The sequence below is a fragment of the Otolemur garnettii genome, unplaced genomic scaffold (assembly GCF_000181295.1).
Source record: "Otolemur garnettii isolate 467f Iridium unplaced genomic scaffold, OtoGar3 scaffold00125, whole genome shotgun sequence".
Classification (NCBI taxonomy): domain Eukaryota; kingdom Metazoa; phylum Chordata; class Mammalia; order Primates; family Galagidae; genus Otolemur; species Otolemur garnettii.
Window position 1 is genome coordinate 5,951,337 of NW_003852520.1, and position 15,637 is coordinate 5,966,973.

Sequence of the window (15,637 nt, forward strand, 5' to 3'; positions counted from 1 at the left end):
AAAAAAAAAAAAAAAAAAAGTAAAACATTAAGGTACACTGGGATTGATTGCCTAAGTGACAGAAGTAATAACTTTTTCTTGTTAGATGTCTGATAGCAGGACCAACACCTGGCCAGATACCTCATCTTTTCTCTAAGCATCCCATACTTTTTTGCTGTTCTATGTCCTCTACCCTCACTCCACCACTATCAATAGATCGTGTGGTACCCGTACCCCCAAGGTATTTCTGTGGTAGTAAGAAATTAGGAGGACTTTGGTCACACTTCTGCCTCTCAAGAGGCCAACAATCAGTCAATCAAGTTTTAGCTATTTAACCTATACTGCTATAAGACGTCTTCCTTCCTGCTATATATCTTCACTTTTCTGGTCAAAAATTTACATTCCAAAAGAAAATGACTCGTATTTTGAGGTTATTAGAAGGATGTCTTCATGAAGGGAGAAAGTAAGATGAGCTTTCTTTTATAGCTTCCTTCAGCACCCAGCAGAGAAAGCAAGAATCCTTTTCATTTGCTTTTCATTTGTACCCAGTTTGTCTTTTGCTAGAATACACTTCCTTTGCACATTATCAATGGTGGAAGAAGACAGTGGGATATTTTAGAAGATAGATACTTGCTTTTTTAGCACCTTTGTTTAGTGTTGGTGCCCATGTCAATTCATTAATCTTCGTTGTTGTCACAATACTTATTATCAAAGAATTGCTGTGGCAGGGTATTTTGAGTGAAATGATATTCTCTGCAAAGAGAATAAAGTTCATTCACTGCATTTCCCCGTTTGATACTCTGATACCAGAAATTTTTTGTGCTTTAAAATATGACAAAAATAGTCCTGCCTCACTTCTATAATAACCTCTCCAGAATAAATCTCGCCTTTCAGATTCAGTGCAGTTTCTTCCATGTTTCACTTCTAAAACTATGTTTATATTCTTTGCTTAACTAGAAGTTCAAAATTATTCTGTTTATATTTTCTTTTTTTTTTTTTTTTCTCAATGGTATCATAAGGAGACTTAAGGGAAAGTGTAGTAACAGGTGAAAACCGAAAGTGGGTGGCTCTTCCTGTCCAGATAAAACCAGTGCCCTGCAGATTTCCCTTTAGGAAGCTATCTGGTCAAAGTGGAACTGTTTCAGGTACCCAAAGGAGCTAGTAGGGAGGATTAGTGGCCTGGGGGAAGCTGATGAACTCTTGGCTTTTTAATTTATGTGTATAAATCTTCAGTCTCCGTATCTATGTGTTTCTTTCTGTGTGTGTGCAAGCTATTTTATGTGTCTCCTCTTTCTCCTTTTGAACTTACTGCTTTCCTAGGAACCTTACAGCACTCGCCCGTGGGACCCGCCGGGCCTGCATCAATTGAGCGAGTTCAAGGTACCCATTGTATCTGCGGGTTTCCTTTTGCTTGTGGTGCTCAGGGTGGGACGTTAAGAGGAAACAAGCTGCTTGGCAGTCATCCTCACGTTCAGAACCCCAAAGGGTAGTGTTTTGGGGTTTTGGTTTTTTTTTTTTTTTATTTTTTCCTGTTGAGGCCACAAGCCTAAGATTGACCTCTTCACACAGGGCAGAGAACATGGATGATATGGGCATCTGTCCGAGGCTGTACTCCCTCCCTACTGGTGTCAGGAGGCTTGGATGGAATAGCAGTCTGTAAGGAGACAGCGGGTTCTTGCAGAGCCATGGCAGTGTTCACATATGCCAAGACCCCACCTCTCTTTTGTGACTTTGGTCCTTGAATTAAGATTGATTAGAAGGAAAACCAAGAGCATAAGTTTCTTCAGGTCACAGTGCTAGTCCTTAGCAGGTTACTCCCCAGTTTGCTCTTTATATAATTCCATCCATACCTCTGACATGGCACAGATTCTGCCTACACCCTGCTTCTGTTCTTGAGCTGCAAGAGGATTCTGCTGTGGTGAGGTTTCACCCACTCTAAGGTGTCTGAATTACATTGTCAGTGGTATATAGTGTCATTTCTTGTTTCCTTACGTGTCCTTCACAGCAGTAACTCCCCGTTTGTTTCCCTGTCAGTGCCAATGCAAGACCCCAGAGCAGCTATGCAGCGGGGATCCTTGCCTGCCAACGTCCCAACTCCTCGAGGTCTGTTAGGAGATGCTCCAAATGACCCACGGGGAGGCACTTTACTTTCTGTCACTGGAGAGGTAGAGCCTAGGTAAGCACTAACAGAAGGAAACAATTTGAGAAGTCCAGATTTTTCCCTTTTTTGAAAACAGTTTCTGTACCAATCGTACCTATTTGGCTACTTCAAGATCTATGAATACTCATGACCACTATCCAGGAATGATTACTTCTCCTAAGGCAGAACTATGTAGAGGAATATGTCATTTTGAGCTACTATATTTTCAGAAATTGGAAATTCTGGTATAAATATCTGAACAGGATAAACTTGTGGTAGTAATAATATCAATAGTAGCAATAATAGTAACAATTGATATTAATGAGGATCATGCCTCTGACTCTGCTCAGAATGCTATACTTATATCATCTTAAATCCACATAACAATCCTGTAAGATGGATACCATTAATTAGTCCCATTTTACAGGTGAAGAAACAGAGGCATGGAGGAGTTAACTAAATGTGCCCAAGATCACACAGCTAGTAAGTGATAGAACCTACATTTGAACCCATACAGTCTAAATCCAGAACCCATGTTCTTAAGTATTATACTATATACTTATTATATATATACATATATAATGAAGATCCATTGATTCTTCCCTAATTATGAGTGCTCCAGCCAAATACGGCATTCTAGAATATGTGGATTACATCTCAATAGCATTTCTTCAGTACATTTGTTGTTACTCTCGTTAGCACTCGTATCAGTTCTTTGTTGAATATTTACTTACTGATTGTCTAGTTGACATTTTGTTGTTGTTGTTTTCTGTTTTAAAATACAACATTTTTCTCCATCTCTAGAGGTTACCTGGGACCACCTCATCAGGGTCCACCCATGCACCATGTCCCTGGCCATGAGAGCCGTGGACCACCTCCACATGAGATGAGGGGAGGTCCATTAGCTGAGCCCAGACCTCTAATGGCAGAGCCAAGAGGACCCATGCTAGATCAGAGAGGTCCACCCTTGGATGGCAGAGGTAAGGGGAGACCACATCACAAGGCAAACTGGTAGTTGTGGACTGATGGTGAATCTGGCTATTTTAGGCCCTAATCGGGGATAAAGAATGCTAGAGCAATAAGGTTGACAAATATCTTAAAGGTTTATCTGCAAATATGAATAATTGGAGAAAAGACAGTAGTCTAGTATAGTTGGGGAAGATGTGACTACAGGAATAGATTTTTGTCTTTCTGAAATTGTTGGCTCTTCTTGCAGTACAAATGAGTTTCTACACAATTCTTTTTTTATAATTTTCTTTATAGGTGGAAGAGATCCCCGAGGAATGGATACACGAGGGATGGAAGCCCGAGCCATGGAGGCAAGAGGATTAGATGCTAGAGCATTGGATGCCCGTGCGATGGAGGCCCGTGCAATGGAGGCCCGAGCTATGGAGGCCCGAGCAATGGAAGCTCGTGCAATGGAAGTCCGAGGGTTGGAAGCCAGAGGCATGGATACCAGGGGCCCAGTGCCTGGCCCTAGAGGACCTATACCTGGTGGAATCCAAGGTCCCGGTCCAATTAATATGGGGGCAGTTGGCCCCCAGGGATCTAGACAGGTATAAGTAACCCTCACTTCTAGCATCTAAGTGAAATATTGTTCTATGCAGAAATTGGTTATTGAGCCTGATTATTACTGCCTTCTGACTTGGACTATTTCTCAGCATCTTGAGTTTGCCAAGACCTATGTTGATTTACTGTCATCCCATAGCCTAAGTGAATAGTGGAGTATGAAAGCATTTTATTAGTGATGACCCTAAAAACTGTGAAAAGGAAGGTTGTCTTCTCTCCTTTATTTGGCTCTCTCCCAACTGTGTGTATATGGTGGTCTATCATCATCACCACCCTCTTCATCCGCAGTTGGTTGTGGGAAGGTGGTATGGTATATGTGTATCTTCCTCAAGTTTTTATGTGTTTGTGCCTTCACCTCCCTCTAGTCCCTCCACCTTCCTTTTTCTTTCTTTCCTCTTCCATTTGTTTATGTATCTTTTTCTCTTTTTTTGAGACAGAGTCTTTGTTGCCCTTGGTAGAGTACCATGGCATCATAGCTCATAGTAACCTCAAACTGATGGGCTCAAGTGATTCTCTTGTCTCAGTCTCCCGAGTAGCTGCGACTACAGGTACCCACCACAACAGCCGGCTATTTTTAGAGATGGAGTCTTGCTCTGGCTCTGGCTGATCTCAAACCTGTGAGCTCAGGCAATCCACCCACCTCGGTCTCTCAAGTGCTGGGATTACAGGAGTGAGCCACCACGCCTGGCCCGTTTACATATCTTCCTGTGTGTTTGTGTGTCTGTGTGTGTATGTGCCTGTGTAAAAGAGAGAAAGATAGTATTAGAGCTGGAATAGAAATGTCAATCATCTAGTTCCTTCATTTTATAGGTTTGGAAGCTGAGGCCCAGGAATTTAGGTGACTTGACCAAATTCTCAGAACTAAAAATTGGCAGAGCAAGAAACAGAACCCACTATTTTAAGTACTTTAAGAAAAATATGTTCATGGGCTTGATTTTTATTGTGCCCTGTGTGGTCAGTAGCTTCGTAATAGAAATGCACTGATTTTGTCATTGAGGACCTACTACTGTGTACATACTATGTACCAAACGTAAATCTAAGTACTGGGGTTTAAACAGAGCAAAGCCTCGGCCCTTGTGAGGTGAGGCTCACATTCTAGGTAGGGATACAGATAATAAGTAACTGCATAATGTGCTTATCAAATTCTTCCAATAACTCTCTGGAGAAAAACATTGAAAGTAATGGTTGGAAGACCATTTCTGGATGATGTCTCCCTCCTTTTTGTCTGCTAGTGCTTAAACTCATTAATACTAGATTTATATGTTTTTTGTAAATAAAGTCTACAAAGCTAAATAGATCCAGGTTAAAGAAAATAAAAATTTTTATCTCTGACCTTTTTTTTTGTAGAGACAGAGTCTCACTTTGTTGCCCTTGGTAGAGTGCAGTGGTGTCACACAGCTCACAGCAACCTCCAACTCCTGGGCTTAAGCGATTCTCTTGCCTCAGCCTCCCAAGTAGCTGGGACTATATAAAATAGCCAGCTATTTTGTGGTTGCAATTTGGCCAGGGCTGGATTTGAACCCTCCACCTTCCGTATATGGAGCCGGCGCCCTCCATACTGAGCCACAGGTGCCGCCCTCTCACCTTTTTTTTAATTAATATATTCATTTATAAGTAAATATATATAATACATTCATTCATATATAAAAGAAATACATTAAGAACCTCACTTCAAGCCAAGCATGGTGTGTCACACCCCCGTAGTTCCAGCTACTCAAAAAACACATCTTTTAAGCCTAGGAGTTTGAGGCTGTAGTGTACTTTGATCGTGCCTGTGAATAGCCACTGTGTTTTTGCAAACCAGAGGGGGAATGGCAGTGAATTGAGAAAATAAATCACGCAAGAACCATGGATGGCATAAAAGATAAAGAGATGGGATCAGGAGGGCTAGTGCAGCTGATGACTGCAGCCAGTACCAAACAAGTTTGGGTATGCTAACAATGTTGCAAATCAGCAAAAATCATGCCAGAGACAGTGTGAACAGCTTTATAAAGTACCTAAACAAGGTTGGGTATGCTAACAATGGTGCAAATCAACAAGGAAAGGCAGTGGGAATATTTTCATCTTACAAGGTTGAGGGGAAGTAATTGGATAAGTAAATGACATGATTCTTAGTACATGAGGTAAAGATTAGGGAGAGAAGACTATGTGCTTTTAGGCAGAAGATAGGAAAGTATGCAGAAGCTACATGACTTCTGGCAGAGGGAGCAAGAAGAGAGGACTATTGTTTTAGGAAGGGAGAAGCAGTTGGAGCTGTTCCTTGAATACACCTTCTGGGCTATGGGAATTCTGCTGCTTCACAGTCTGCACTCCACACTGCACTCTAGCCTGGGCAACATAGTGAGCTCTCCACCCCCCCCTTTTTTTTAAAACTAAAAGCCTCATTTCCTCTTCTATATCTGTCTCCTATGACCTCCAGCTCCTATAAATAATCACTTTTTTTTTTTTTTTGAGACAGAGTCTCACTTTATCACACTTGGTAGAATGCCGTGGTGTCACAGCTCACAGAAACCTCCGACTCCTGGCCTTAGGCGATTCTCTTGCCTCAGCCTCCCAAGTAGCTGGGACTACAGGCACCTGCCACAATGCCCGGCTATTTTTTTGTTGCCATTTGACCGGGGCCAGACTTGAACCACCTTCAGTATATGGGGCCAGCTCCCTATCCACTGAGCAACACGCACCACCCAATAATCACTTTCATTAGATATTTTAATGTGTATTTCCAGCAGATATGAATATTTTTATTTTTTTCCTCTTTCAGTGTTCTGTACCCTGTTTTTGTTTTTGTTTTGTTTTACTTAACAACATAGCCTTAATTCATAATTTTAAATTTTATGTTAAAATTAACTCCATTCCACCCAGTTGAAAACTTGTGGGTAAAAAGCTTATTATTACCCATGGTGATTATAAGGTGATTATATAATTTATCATCTAAAGAAGGACACATTTAAAAGTAAAAGAGAATGCTGTTAATAATTGACTCTAAGGCAAAAGCATAAACTGACTGTCTTAGGCAAACCAAGATGTATGGTCATTCTTACCAGTACTTACCTGCCTAGAATAGGCACTCCTGGAAACTTAAAATGGCCATTATTTGATTGGTTAGATCATGCTATAGTACCTCAAATTAATATTGACTAAAGCTTGACAAAGATGATACTCATAGTGTTTCAGATCCATAAGAGCTCATCAAGATTAAGACTGGCCTCTGGATTCAGTATTGATAAAGAACAAAATAGTGATAATATTCTAGCAATATGTACAAACCTGTACCAATGCTTCATCTATCTGGCATCTTTGGGAAATGAGTTACTGAGTGAGTTGATTCATGTAAGTGAATGTTCCAGATAATAGAACTATTCTACCAAGTTTTTATTTTAATGAAAAATTATGTATGATGTATTTTGTGCTTGCTTTCTTAAACAGGATACAAAAAATAATTTTAATCATTTGTGACTATGGGCAGCGCCTGTGGCTCCAAGGAGTGAGGCGCTGGCCCCATATACTGGAGGTGGCGGGTTCAATCCCAGCCCTTGCCAAAAACTGCAAAAAAAAAAAAAATAATAATAATTTGTGACTACATCATTTAATAGATTCATTATTGTATATGCTTTAATATAAAGCATAATTATCTCCTGTTTGGTTTCTGGTCTCCTTCACTGTCAGGCTGTCACCTGCCTCTTCAAAATTGCTGTCATGGTACCTGCTCCTAACAGTTGTTTATCCATATTTTTATTATGCTTTGCTGCTTCTAATCTGCTGGGGAAGCAGGTAATACATTCGTTAACAATTTGTGTTTAGTAAGTACCTAAGCTCTGGGTGAATCCCTGAGCGTGAATATAACTCTTAAGTGTAGGGGCCTTCTATTAGTTATGCTCAGTGCTCAGAGTCTTTGTCTTGGGTTCAGGTAGTCTTCTAAAGGGTTGAACTCATTGAAGATCTTAAATACCAATAAGTATCGCACATTATTCTTTTACTCAGGTTAGTCATATTTCTCGATCTGCATTTAACAGAGAGCATCTACTGATATATTCTCTATGGAAAGCTATAAAAAGCAAATGTTGGGCTAATAGCAGTCTTTTCCCCAGAAGCCTTCCCATCTCCTTTCTGCCCCTCTGATATGATCACCTCGGCCTCGCTTGTGGGATAGGGCCTTTTGGGACTACCTACCTCTGTCTGATTAAACTAGAAGTAGGCAGGAGCCTTGTGAATATCACTTCCCCAGCAGACAAGCATATGTTTTCTCTAGAATCTATTGGCTTTCATTTGTATTTCTACTGAATACTTGTTTCCAGGATGCCCTTGGTGGTCCCTATGCTTATTTGGCTGAATTTTGATTAATTTGATGGTATCCAGTTGTGCTGAGTGATATTTGTTGATAACACTAGAGCTGTTGTGAGCAAGTATATCTAACTTGCTACTTGATCTCTGGCTAATCCTGCCTTCTGCCATTGCTGGCAGTATAAAATGATTTTCTGTCATTAATTTGCTTTTTTTACTCATATCCTTATAAATAGCATAATCTTTCATATTTCTATTACTGGATTCAGATTACCTATACATCAGGAGTTCCAAAAATCTCCTCTCTCTTTTGTGCACATAGGTCCCAGTCATGCAGGGAACAGGCATGCAAGGACCAAGTATGCAGGGTGGAGGCCAGCCTGGTGGCTTTAGTCCTGGGCAGAATCAAGTCACTCCACAGGATCATGAAAAGGTAAGCAATACTGTCTTGACTGCCACCACGTGCACAAATCTAGTCTTTTTTGATTCCTCTTTTCACAGTTACCATGTGGCGATCCTGGGTCTTCACAGTCCCTTTGGAGGTGATGTTTACTCTAACTTAGAACTCTTTTATGTTCTTGTTACCTGAAAATTTGTGGGTCTGGTCATAAAGTTCTTAAGTGGATGTAAATGGCAGCTTATCCTACATTTCTGACTCATCTGTCAATAGTAGGTTTTTTTAATGCAGGCCACATGGTACTGAAAATCCAAACCCCTTTCTTCCTTCCCTTTCTACCTTATCCCTTAAAACAGTATAAGATTCCCCATGAGTGTATCTTTCTGTTTTTATATTTGGCCATTGTGGGGAGCTCATGTCTGGTGGGAAAGCTAAAACTTATGAAAAGGAGAGACTTTCAAAACAGGATTAAAAAACTGAAGAATTCCCAGGGCTCAAAGATACCATCTTAGTCTGCAAGAACTTTGAGTTCATGAAGGTGTCTGTTTTGAATCAACTAATCTTAGGTATTTTTATTTATACTTCTTCTTTTCATTGTGACTTCTCTCTCCAGACTTCCCCCCCCCCTTTTTTTTGGCCTGCTATTTGTTTTCTGTGTGTGAAATATCCTTCTTTTTTCCATTTTTCTTCATATCCCACTTCAGTAGCTTTTTGGACAGAAGCTGGTGCTGTTTTTTTAGCTGCCATCATTAAAACTCACTACCATTTTTTCCTCTGCACAGGCTGCTTTGATTATGCAGGTTCTACAACTGACTGCAGACCAGATTGCCATGCTGCCTCCTGAGCAAAGGCAAAGTATCCTGATCTTAAAGGAACAAATACAGAAATCCACTGGAGCACCTTGAAAGGTGAGCAGACATACTCCCACCTGAGTAGGACTAGCTCCTTGTGTATTCTGGGTGTGTACTTTCAACTTTAACCAACAAGATTGTTCTCTCTGAGGGCCTTAATCTTCTTAGCTAGACTCTCTTTACCCTTTAGTAAGTCAGCTCCTATAGGGTTAAAATAAGGCTATAAACATTTGTTGAGTTGTTGAATTGCTTATAATCTTTTTTAGCCTTCCTTTCCTAATCTCAAAATACATGTGATCAGTTTAACAAATGTAGAAAGTTAAAGCTAAAAAGCCCTACTTAATATCATACCCCAGACAGAACCTCTAAATATAGTTTAGTATGTATCCTTCTAGAATCAGTTGTATTCTTTTATGCCAAATGGTCCCATCAAAGTGGAGAAAATATAAAGCATTTCAGTAAAATGTATAAATATTTTAGTTTCCTGTATTTGTTTCGTAATGAATATTTTGATGTTAAGCTATTACAGCACATAATTTAAGATACTAAATGTCCATCATTACCATCAGTTTATTCTGTACATTTTGGAGATTGCCGTACACTACAATCCTCATTTTTTATTGCTCATAAGTCAGGTAAAAATGATCCAGGTAACCTGTCTCATAATAATCATGTAACTTAACTTGAATACACATACATGCATTGGTGTTTCTATTTAAAAAAATTTTTGCCAACATCTTTGTATTTTGTAAACAAATTCTTTCTTTCTAAAACCAGTTTAAAATTCACATTATCTCAGTATCAGCTAGAATATCACATTCTGAGTTTTTACTGATTACCCCATCCATATTATAATTCCCATCCATATATTTTAATCCATACTTGCAATGTCTTTAAAACATCCAAACTGTACATCATTTCCATATTTAGATTTTTTTTTTGAGGCAGAGACTCACTTGATCACCCTTGGTAGAATGCTGTGGCATCACAGCTCACAGCAACCTCAAACTCTTGGGCTCAAGCAATCCTCTTGCCTCAGCATTCCAAGTAGCTGGGACTACAGGCACCTGCCATAATGCCTGGCTATTTTTTAGAGACAGGGTATCACTCTAGCTCAGGCTAGTCTCAAATTCATGAGCTCAAGCAATCCACCCACCTCAGACTCCCAAGTACTAGGATTGCAGGTGTGAGCCACTGTACCCAGCCCCTTATTTAGACTTTAAATGACTAAACATTATAATGGGAAGCTATCATAGATGGATGGCTATCCACACTTTTGGTGTGATCAGTACCTTAACTTTTTATTCCAGATACCCTAAGCATTTTATGTTCTTCAGTAAAAGCATAGACTATTATATTTGGAGGAATAGATAAAAATCATTGCTCTCTTTTATTAAATTTTTTAATGCTAGAGAAGGTATTCCCTACAATGTGAGAAAATTATTGTTTTCGGATAGTGGAGGTAGAAATAGTTCTGAAAGTTTATTCATAATGTATTCTTGCTTATGAGATACCTAATTTAAAGCCTTGCACATGAACCACAAGGCACAGTTTCTGTTTTTTACCTTTTATTTTGAAATAATCATAAGCCCACAGGAAGGTGGAAAAATAGTACAAAGAGTCTCACATACCCTTTACCCAGCTTTCCTAAATAATGTCTTAAATGGTGTGGTACTATATCTTTTTGCTTTGTAGCATAAAACCAAGAAATTGACATTGGTACATAACTACAAACTTCATTCGGTTAAAGAATAGACTACAAACTTTATTCAGTTTTCATTTTTTAAAACCCACAGTAATTTATACACATGCATGCATGTAGTTCTATGCAGTTTTATGGGGACAAGATTTTACTGTGTGTCTACTGGGATTTATACATACTATGACTGAAGTATTGGCTTTTTCTTTTTTTTTTTTTATACCTACTTAGTTGTGATCCTTCTCTGCCATCACTGTCTAGTTTCTATACCATTACCATTAGAGATCAGTGGTTCTCAATCAAGGGCAGTTTTGCCCAGAAAGGGACATTGAGCAATGTCTAGAGACGTTTTTGGTTGTCACAACTTCAGGGAATAAGGTATGCTACTGGCATTCAATGAATAGTGATCAGAAATGCTGCTAAAAATCCTATAATGCACAGGATGCCTCCTTCCTTCCCCAATGACAAAGAGTACTCTAGCCCAAAATGTCAGCAGTGCTGAGGTTGAGAAACTGTGCTGCAAGGGATGGCTGCTTTGAGGTAGAAGGAGGAAACACACACCTTGGAAATCTGTCTTGGTGGCTTGATCTTATGCCTGTCCTCCCTCGCGCCAGCCTTTCTTTTCTGATGTTTTTCCTAAAGAAAACTTTGTCTCTGCTTCTAATGGCTTTCTACTAACATCTTCTTATAGGTTTTCAGAAATACCTGGCAAGAAATCTTGAAATTATTTCATAACTTTGTTGAAATGCTGAAAAAAAGATGACTTCTGCATCCTAACCCTTGAATGACTCACATCGGTGCCAGGTGGAGGACTCCCATCACCTTCTCTCAGAACAAAATCAGTGCATTTTCTTGTCGTAGTTTGTATATTTTCTGTGACTTGAAATAAACTTTGAACACAATTTTAGTACACTGCAAATTGATACACATGACCTTTTTGCTTTTAAAAAGCTGAACACCAAGGGTGAAACCTTAGATGTGTTTTCTACCCTTACTGCAGTATTGTACTTTAACATTAGTTTGCCCTAGCTGTTTTTACTTTAGTTTAACCATTCATTCTTGATATTTGAGAATTTTTCAGAAGCAATGTTTTCTGAAACTCGCTTTTTGTTTAGTTTGCTTCCAGCCAGAATAATAAGGTTTTGCCCTCTGAAAACGTTCTAAAACTTGAGTCTTCTGGGAAAAAATAGCACGTGCTTTTAGAGCTGTAAAAATGGTCAGAAGGCCAACAAAGCAAAGAGCCTAGCACAGCAGTGTGTTTAGTTTAGAAAAATTCAGATATCAAAATGCATTGTTTGTCAATAGCAGGTCTGAACATGTGTAATTCAGAGTTAAGACAAAGATTGTGTTAGCCCTGGTTTCAATGTGTGTCAACAACATAAGAGATTGTCTGTTGTAAAAACTTTCCATTCTAGGTAGTCAACTTTAAAAGTTTAAAAGAGCCACTACTTTTTCAAATGTTGAAGGTGAAATAAGAACTGAACAGAAATCAAGCGAACAAAATACATTTCATCTTATCTTCCAGGAAATCACTAACCTGCTGCTGTACCCTATAACCAAACCTATTCTGGGAACTTAAAACATAGAAAACCCTGAAACTTTTACATTCTTTTCAGTTAAAGAGGACCAAACGTAGACACATACAGTCGACTGCCCATTAGGTCTGCTCCTGAATGCTTCCTTGCAGATAGGTATGAACATAATTAGTGCTGTTAGCTCTAACCTATGGGTCTTCTTTTCTGGTATTCTCTCTCTCTCGTAGTGGCATTAAGGAGGGAACATGGTTTCTCTTCATCAGGCCAACCTCAAGAGGTTAAGAGTTGCCTTAATAATTATTAAAGTTCTACTGGAACTACTTTTGAGCCTATTTATATTCTCAGAATCCTACCCCCTGGGTTAGGATTATAGTCAGGTGAATTAAAAGCCTGGCATAGGCTTAGAGAATGTAATAGCATATTGCTTACATGTCAAGCAAAAGAATGCAAAAATAATCAAGAGACATTGAAATTGAAGGATTTTCTACTCTGATATATAAACATTTATAACAGATATTTGCTGGATATAAGGTTATTTCATATTACAGCCTAACAAGAAAATCTCAATCAAAACAGATGGGGAGTTTTCTTGGTATCCTGGCCATCCCCAATTCAGCTTGGATATTGATTATGCATAGAATTTATTATTTCATTACCTCTTCTGCCTACTGTATGAATATTAAGGCCTTGACATCTTAATTTTGGCAGCCAATCTTATCATAAAGTGAATGTCAGTATATTTAGACATTGAATTTAAGAGTAAAGCCTTTCTTTTTAGAAACTCATAAATTTCAAGGAACACTAAGATTATAAATCAAGGTCATGAAACATTATCATTCAGTCAGCAGTTGTATAACAGGGACCATATTTTCAAGGTTCCATTGTGCATTTTCCCAAAGCCTTATTAAGCTTAATTTAGATAGCTGAAATCTGGGCACACAAATCTGCAACAGTAGTGATATCCCTCCCTATAGAAATACCCATTATTTTTTTCTGGTGTAATGAACTAACACAACTAGCCACCATGAGGTCATGACCCACCTTTATTATGCCCAGAGTAATGACTGAAAAACCTGATCTTACCAATTAATTGTTCAAGACATTGATGTTCCTGAATAATTAGAAACAACCATTTGTTCATTCTTGGGCACTTAATGGTAAAAAGTAGGTGTTATAATGCTAATTCAGTAAAAGTGTTCTTATAAATCCATAAGGAATTAAATTGATTTCTCTTGGGCACAATGAAGTGTGAGGTTTTCACTCTCTTTGAAGAGCCTCAGCCTCCCTTCTTCCTAGTGATTCACTGTGACTGCTAACACCCCAGAGCTGGTTGTAGGGTCAGATTGGGTAGATGTAGAAATAAAAAGCATTTTGGTAGAAAAGTCATTTTGCTTATGTCATTAGGTGAATGATTATTTAGTGAATAGGTAGATAGGAGCCCCATAAAATATTAAAATTATAAATTATTTTTTAAGCTAGACATTAATAAACCCCCTTAATAAAAGTCACAATAAAGAACCTTTGTTCAGATTTTGCAATTATTTTTAACAGAACAGTATAAGATGGCAACTTAGCTGACTTGCAATTATAATTTCAATTACAGTGAACATACTGTTTCAAGGTTTTCTTTCCCAAATGGGGAGCCCAGAAGTAACAAAAGATTAATTAAGCAAAGAAGAAAATCCTTCATTTTTTGAAAGCGTAAATTGCTGTTCACACTGGATAAAATCATGTTAAAAGTAATAGTGAAAATGTACATAGCTGGTGTTATATGGGATGGGGTTCTTGATAATTTTCTGTTCATTATTTATGTTTGTTATTATGTTTTGTCATTAATTATTCAATAAATTTTTATTTAAAAAGTCACCTTACTTAGAATTCTTCTGTGTGAGGGTAGGAGGGAAAGAGTACAAACCAACATCCAGGAGATACAAAGACTTGGAATCAACAAAATCATCTGGAGTTAAATTGTGTAACTGTCAACCACCAAAGCTCTGCCATGACTGCATTGCTGTAATCATGGCTTATCAAAAGGATTTATAGTTACCTTCCCAAAAAAGGACCCATGGGTTTTGCAATTAATTGTGACTTTGAAGTTCTTAGGTTGGTGAAGCTCAAGTAACAAAGTTAACATGCAATCAAAAAAATACGCTAGGCCGTCAAGGCTTGAGAGGCATATTATTAGCTTAAAGCAGCTGACCACACCAAGTTAAGTTACTGAAGATACAAAAGAGAGGGAATGCAGATTCCTATCTTTATTCCAATAATTCAGAAATTTTCTTTGTTGAAGTAGAATTGAACCTTCCTAGGATCAAGACTGGAGTATTGGTGACAGCATTTGCGTAGGCTTTTTGCCAAAGTCCGAGGACCACATAAGAAAACACCCACCACAGATCTGTAAGAATAGAAAAACAGTAAGGGCCAGAATGCAACAAAGTCTGCTGATGTTAGAATGGAGAAACTGCCCCTAGGCCTCTGCTACTCTTAGGAACCTTGAGTAAGTATTTTGTGGATAACTCCCACATTCTTCATGGTAGTTTTTTAACCTTTTCTGCTCACTGGCCCCAAATAATGCTCTCACCTCTTACCACTTTAAGCACTCAGCCTTACTTTATTTATTGAGAACACAAACGTGCAAGGGACAGTGCAGTGGTTAAGTGCCAGACTCTGGAGCCAGTCTGTCTGGGTTCAGATCTCAGCTCTGACATTTAGCCTACCTATGGGACTTGAGGCAAATTCCTTAACCTCTCTCTGTTTCAGCTTTCCCACCTGTAAAATGGGGGTAAAAGTAGTACTGGCTACTTCTTGGGGGTTTTTTGAAGATTAAATGAAACATGATGAACAATTAGAAAAATGCCTGGCACATAGCAAGTGCATATGTATTAACTGCCATTAATGCCATCCACTATGAGCTTATCCTTACCTCAGTATTTCTCATACTGAAGAGCCTTTCTTGCTGAGGTTAGTCTTTCCAACTGTGTTCTGAGTCTCACCCACTACTTGCTTCTCATATCCTCCTCTCCACTCTTTGTTTTCTTTTGGCATAATTCATATACCATAAAATTTGCCTTACTGAAATGTACAATTTGTGCTTTCTCGTATAGCTACAAAGTTGTACAACTATCACCAATATCTAATTCCAGAACATATTCATCATCCCCCACCAAAAAATCCACATTAGCAGTC

General features: G+C 38.7%; 2 protein-coding genes across 5 annotated transcripts in view; one reads left to right on the forward strand and one right to left on the reverse strand.

The window, feature by feature from the left end:
• The window catches only part of CSTF2 (cleavage stimulation factor subunit 2), a 31,018-nt gene extending 19,183 nt beyond the window's left edge, over nt 1-11,835 (forward strand). The window contains exons 9-16 of one of the 2 annotated variants that reach the window (XM_023517920.1): nt 1,300-1,359; nt 1,549-1,650; nt 2,014-2,155; nt 2,924-3,099; nt 3,383-3,675; nt 8,292-8,402; nt 9,149-9,274; nt 11,608-11,835. In XM_023517920.1, the coding sequence (XP_023373688.1) occupies nt 1,300-1,359; nt 1,549-1,650; nt 2,014-2,155; nt 2,924-3,099; nt 3,383-3,675; nt 8,292-8,402; nt 9,149-9,271 (1,007 nt within the window). In that variant the 3' untranslated portion in view covers nt 9,272-9,274; nt 11,608-11,835. The remainder of the gene's footprint in view (nt 1-1,299; nt 1,360-1,548; nt 1,651-2,013; nt 2,156-2,923; nt 3,100-3,382; nt 3,676-8,291; nt 8,403-9,148; nt 9,275-11,607) is intronic. The other variant, XM_023517919.1, reaches the window with a different exon arrangement.
• Nucleotides 11,836-14,118: 2,283 nt separating this feature from the next.
• NOX1 (NADPH oxidase 1) overlaps nt 14,119-15,637 on the reverse strand; it is a 29,385-nt gene continuing 27,866 nt past the window's right edge. For all 3 annotated transcript variants that reach the window (XM_012810090.1, XM_003797838.1, XM_003797837.1), the window contains one exon: nt 14,119-14,846. In XM_012810090.1, the coding sequence (XP_012665544.1) occupies nt 14,720-14,846 (127 nt within the window). In that variant the 3' untranslated portion in view covers nt 14,119-14,719. The remainder of the gene's footprint in view (nt 14,847-15,637) is intronic.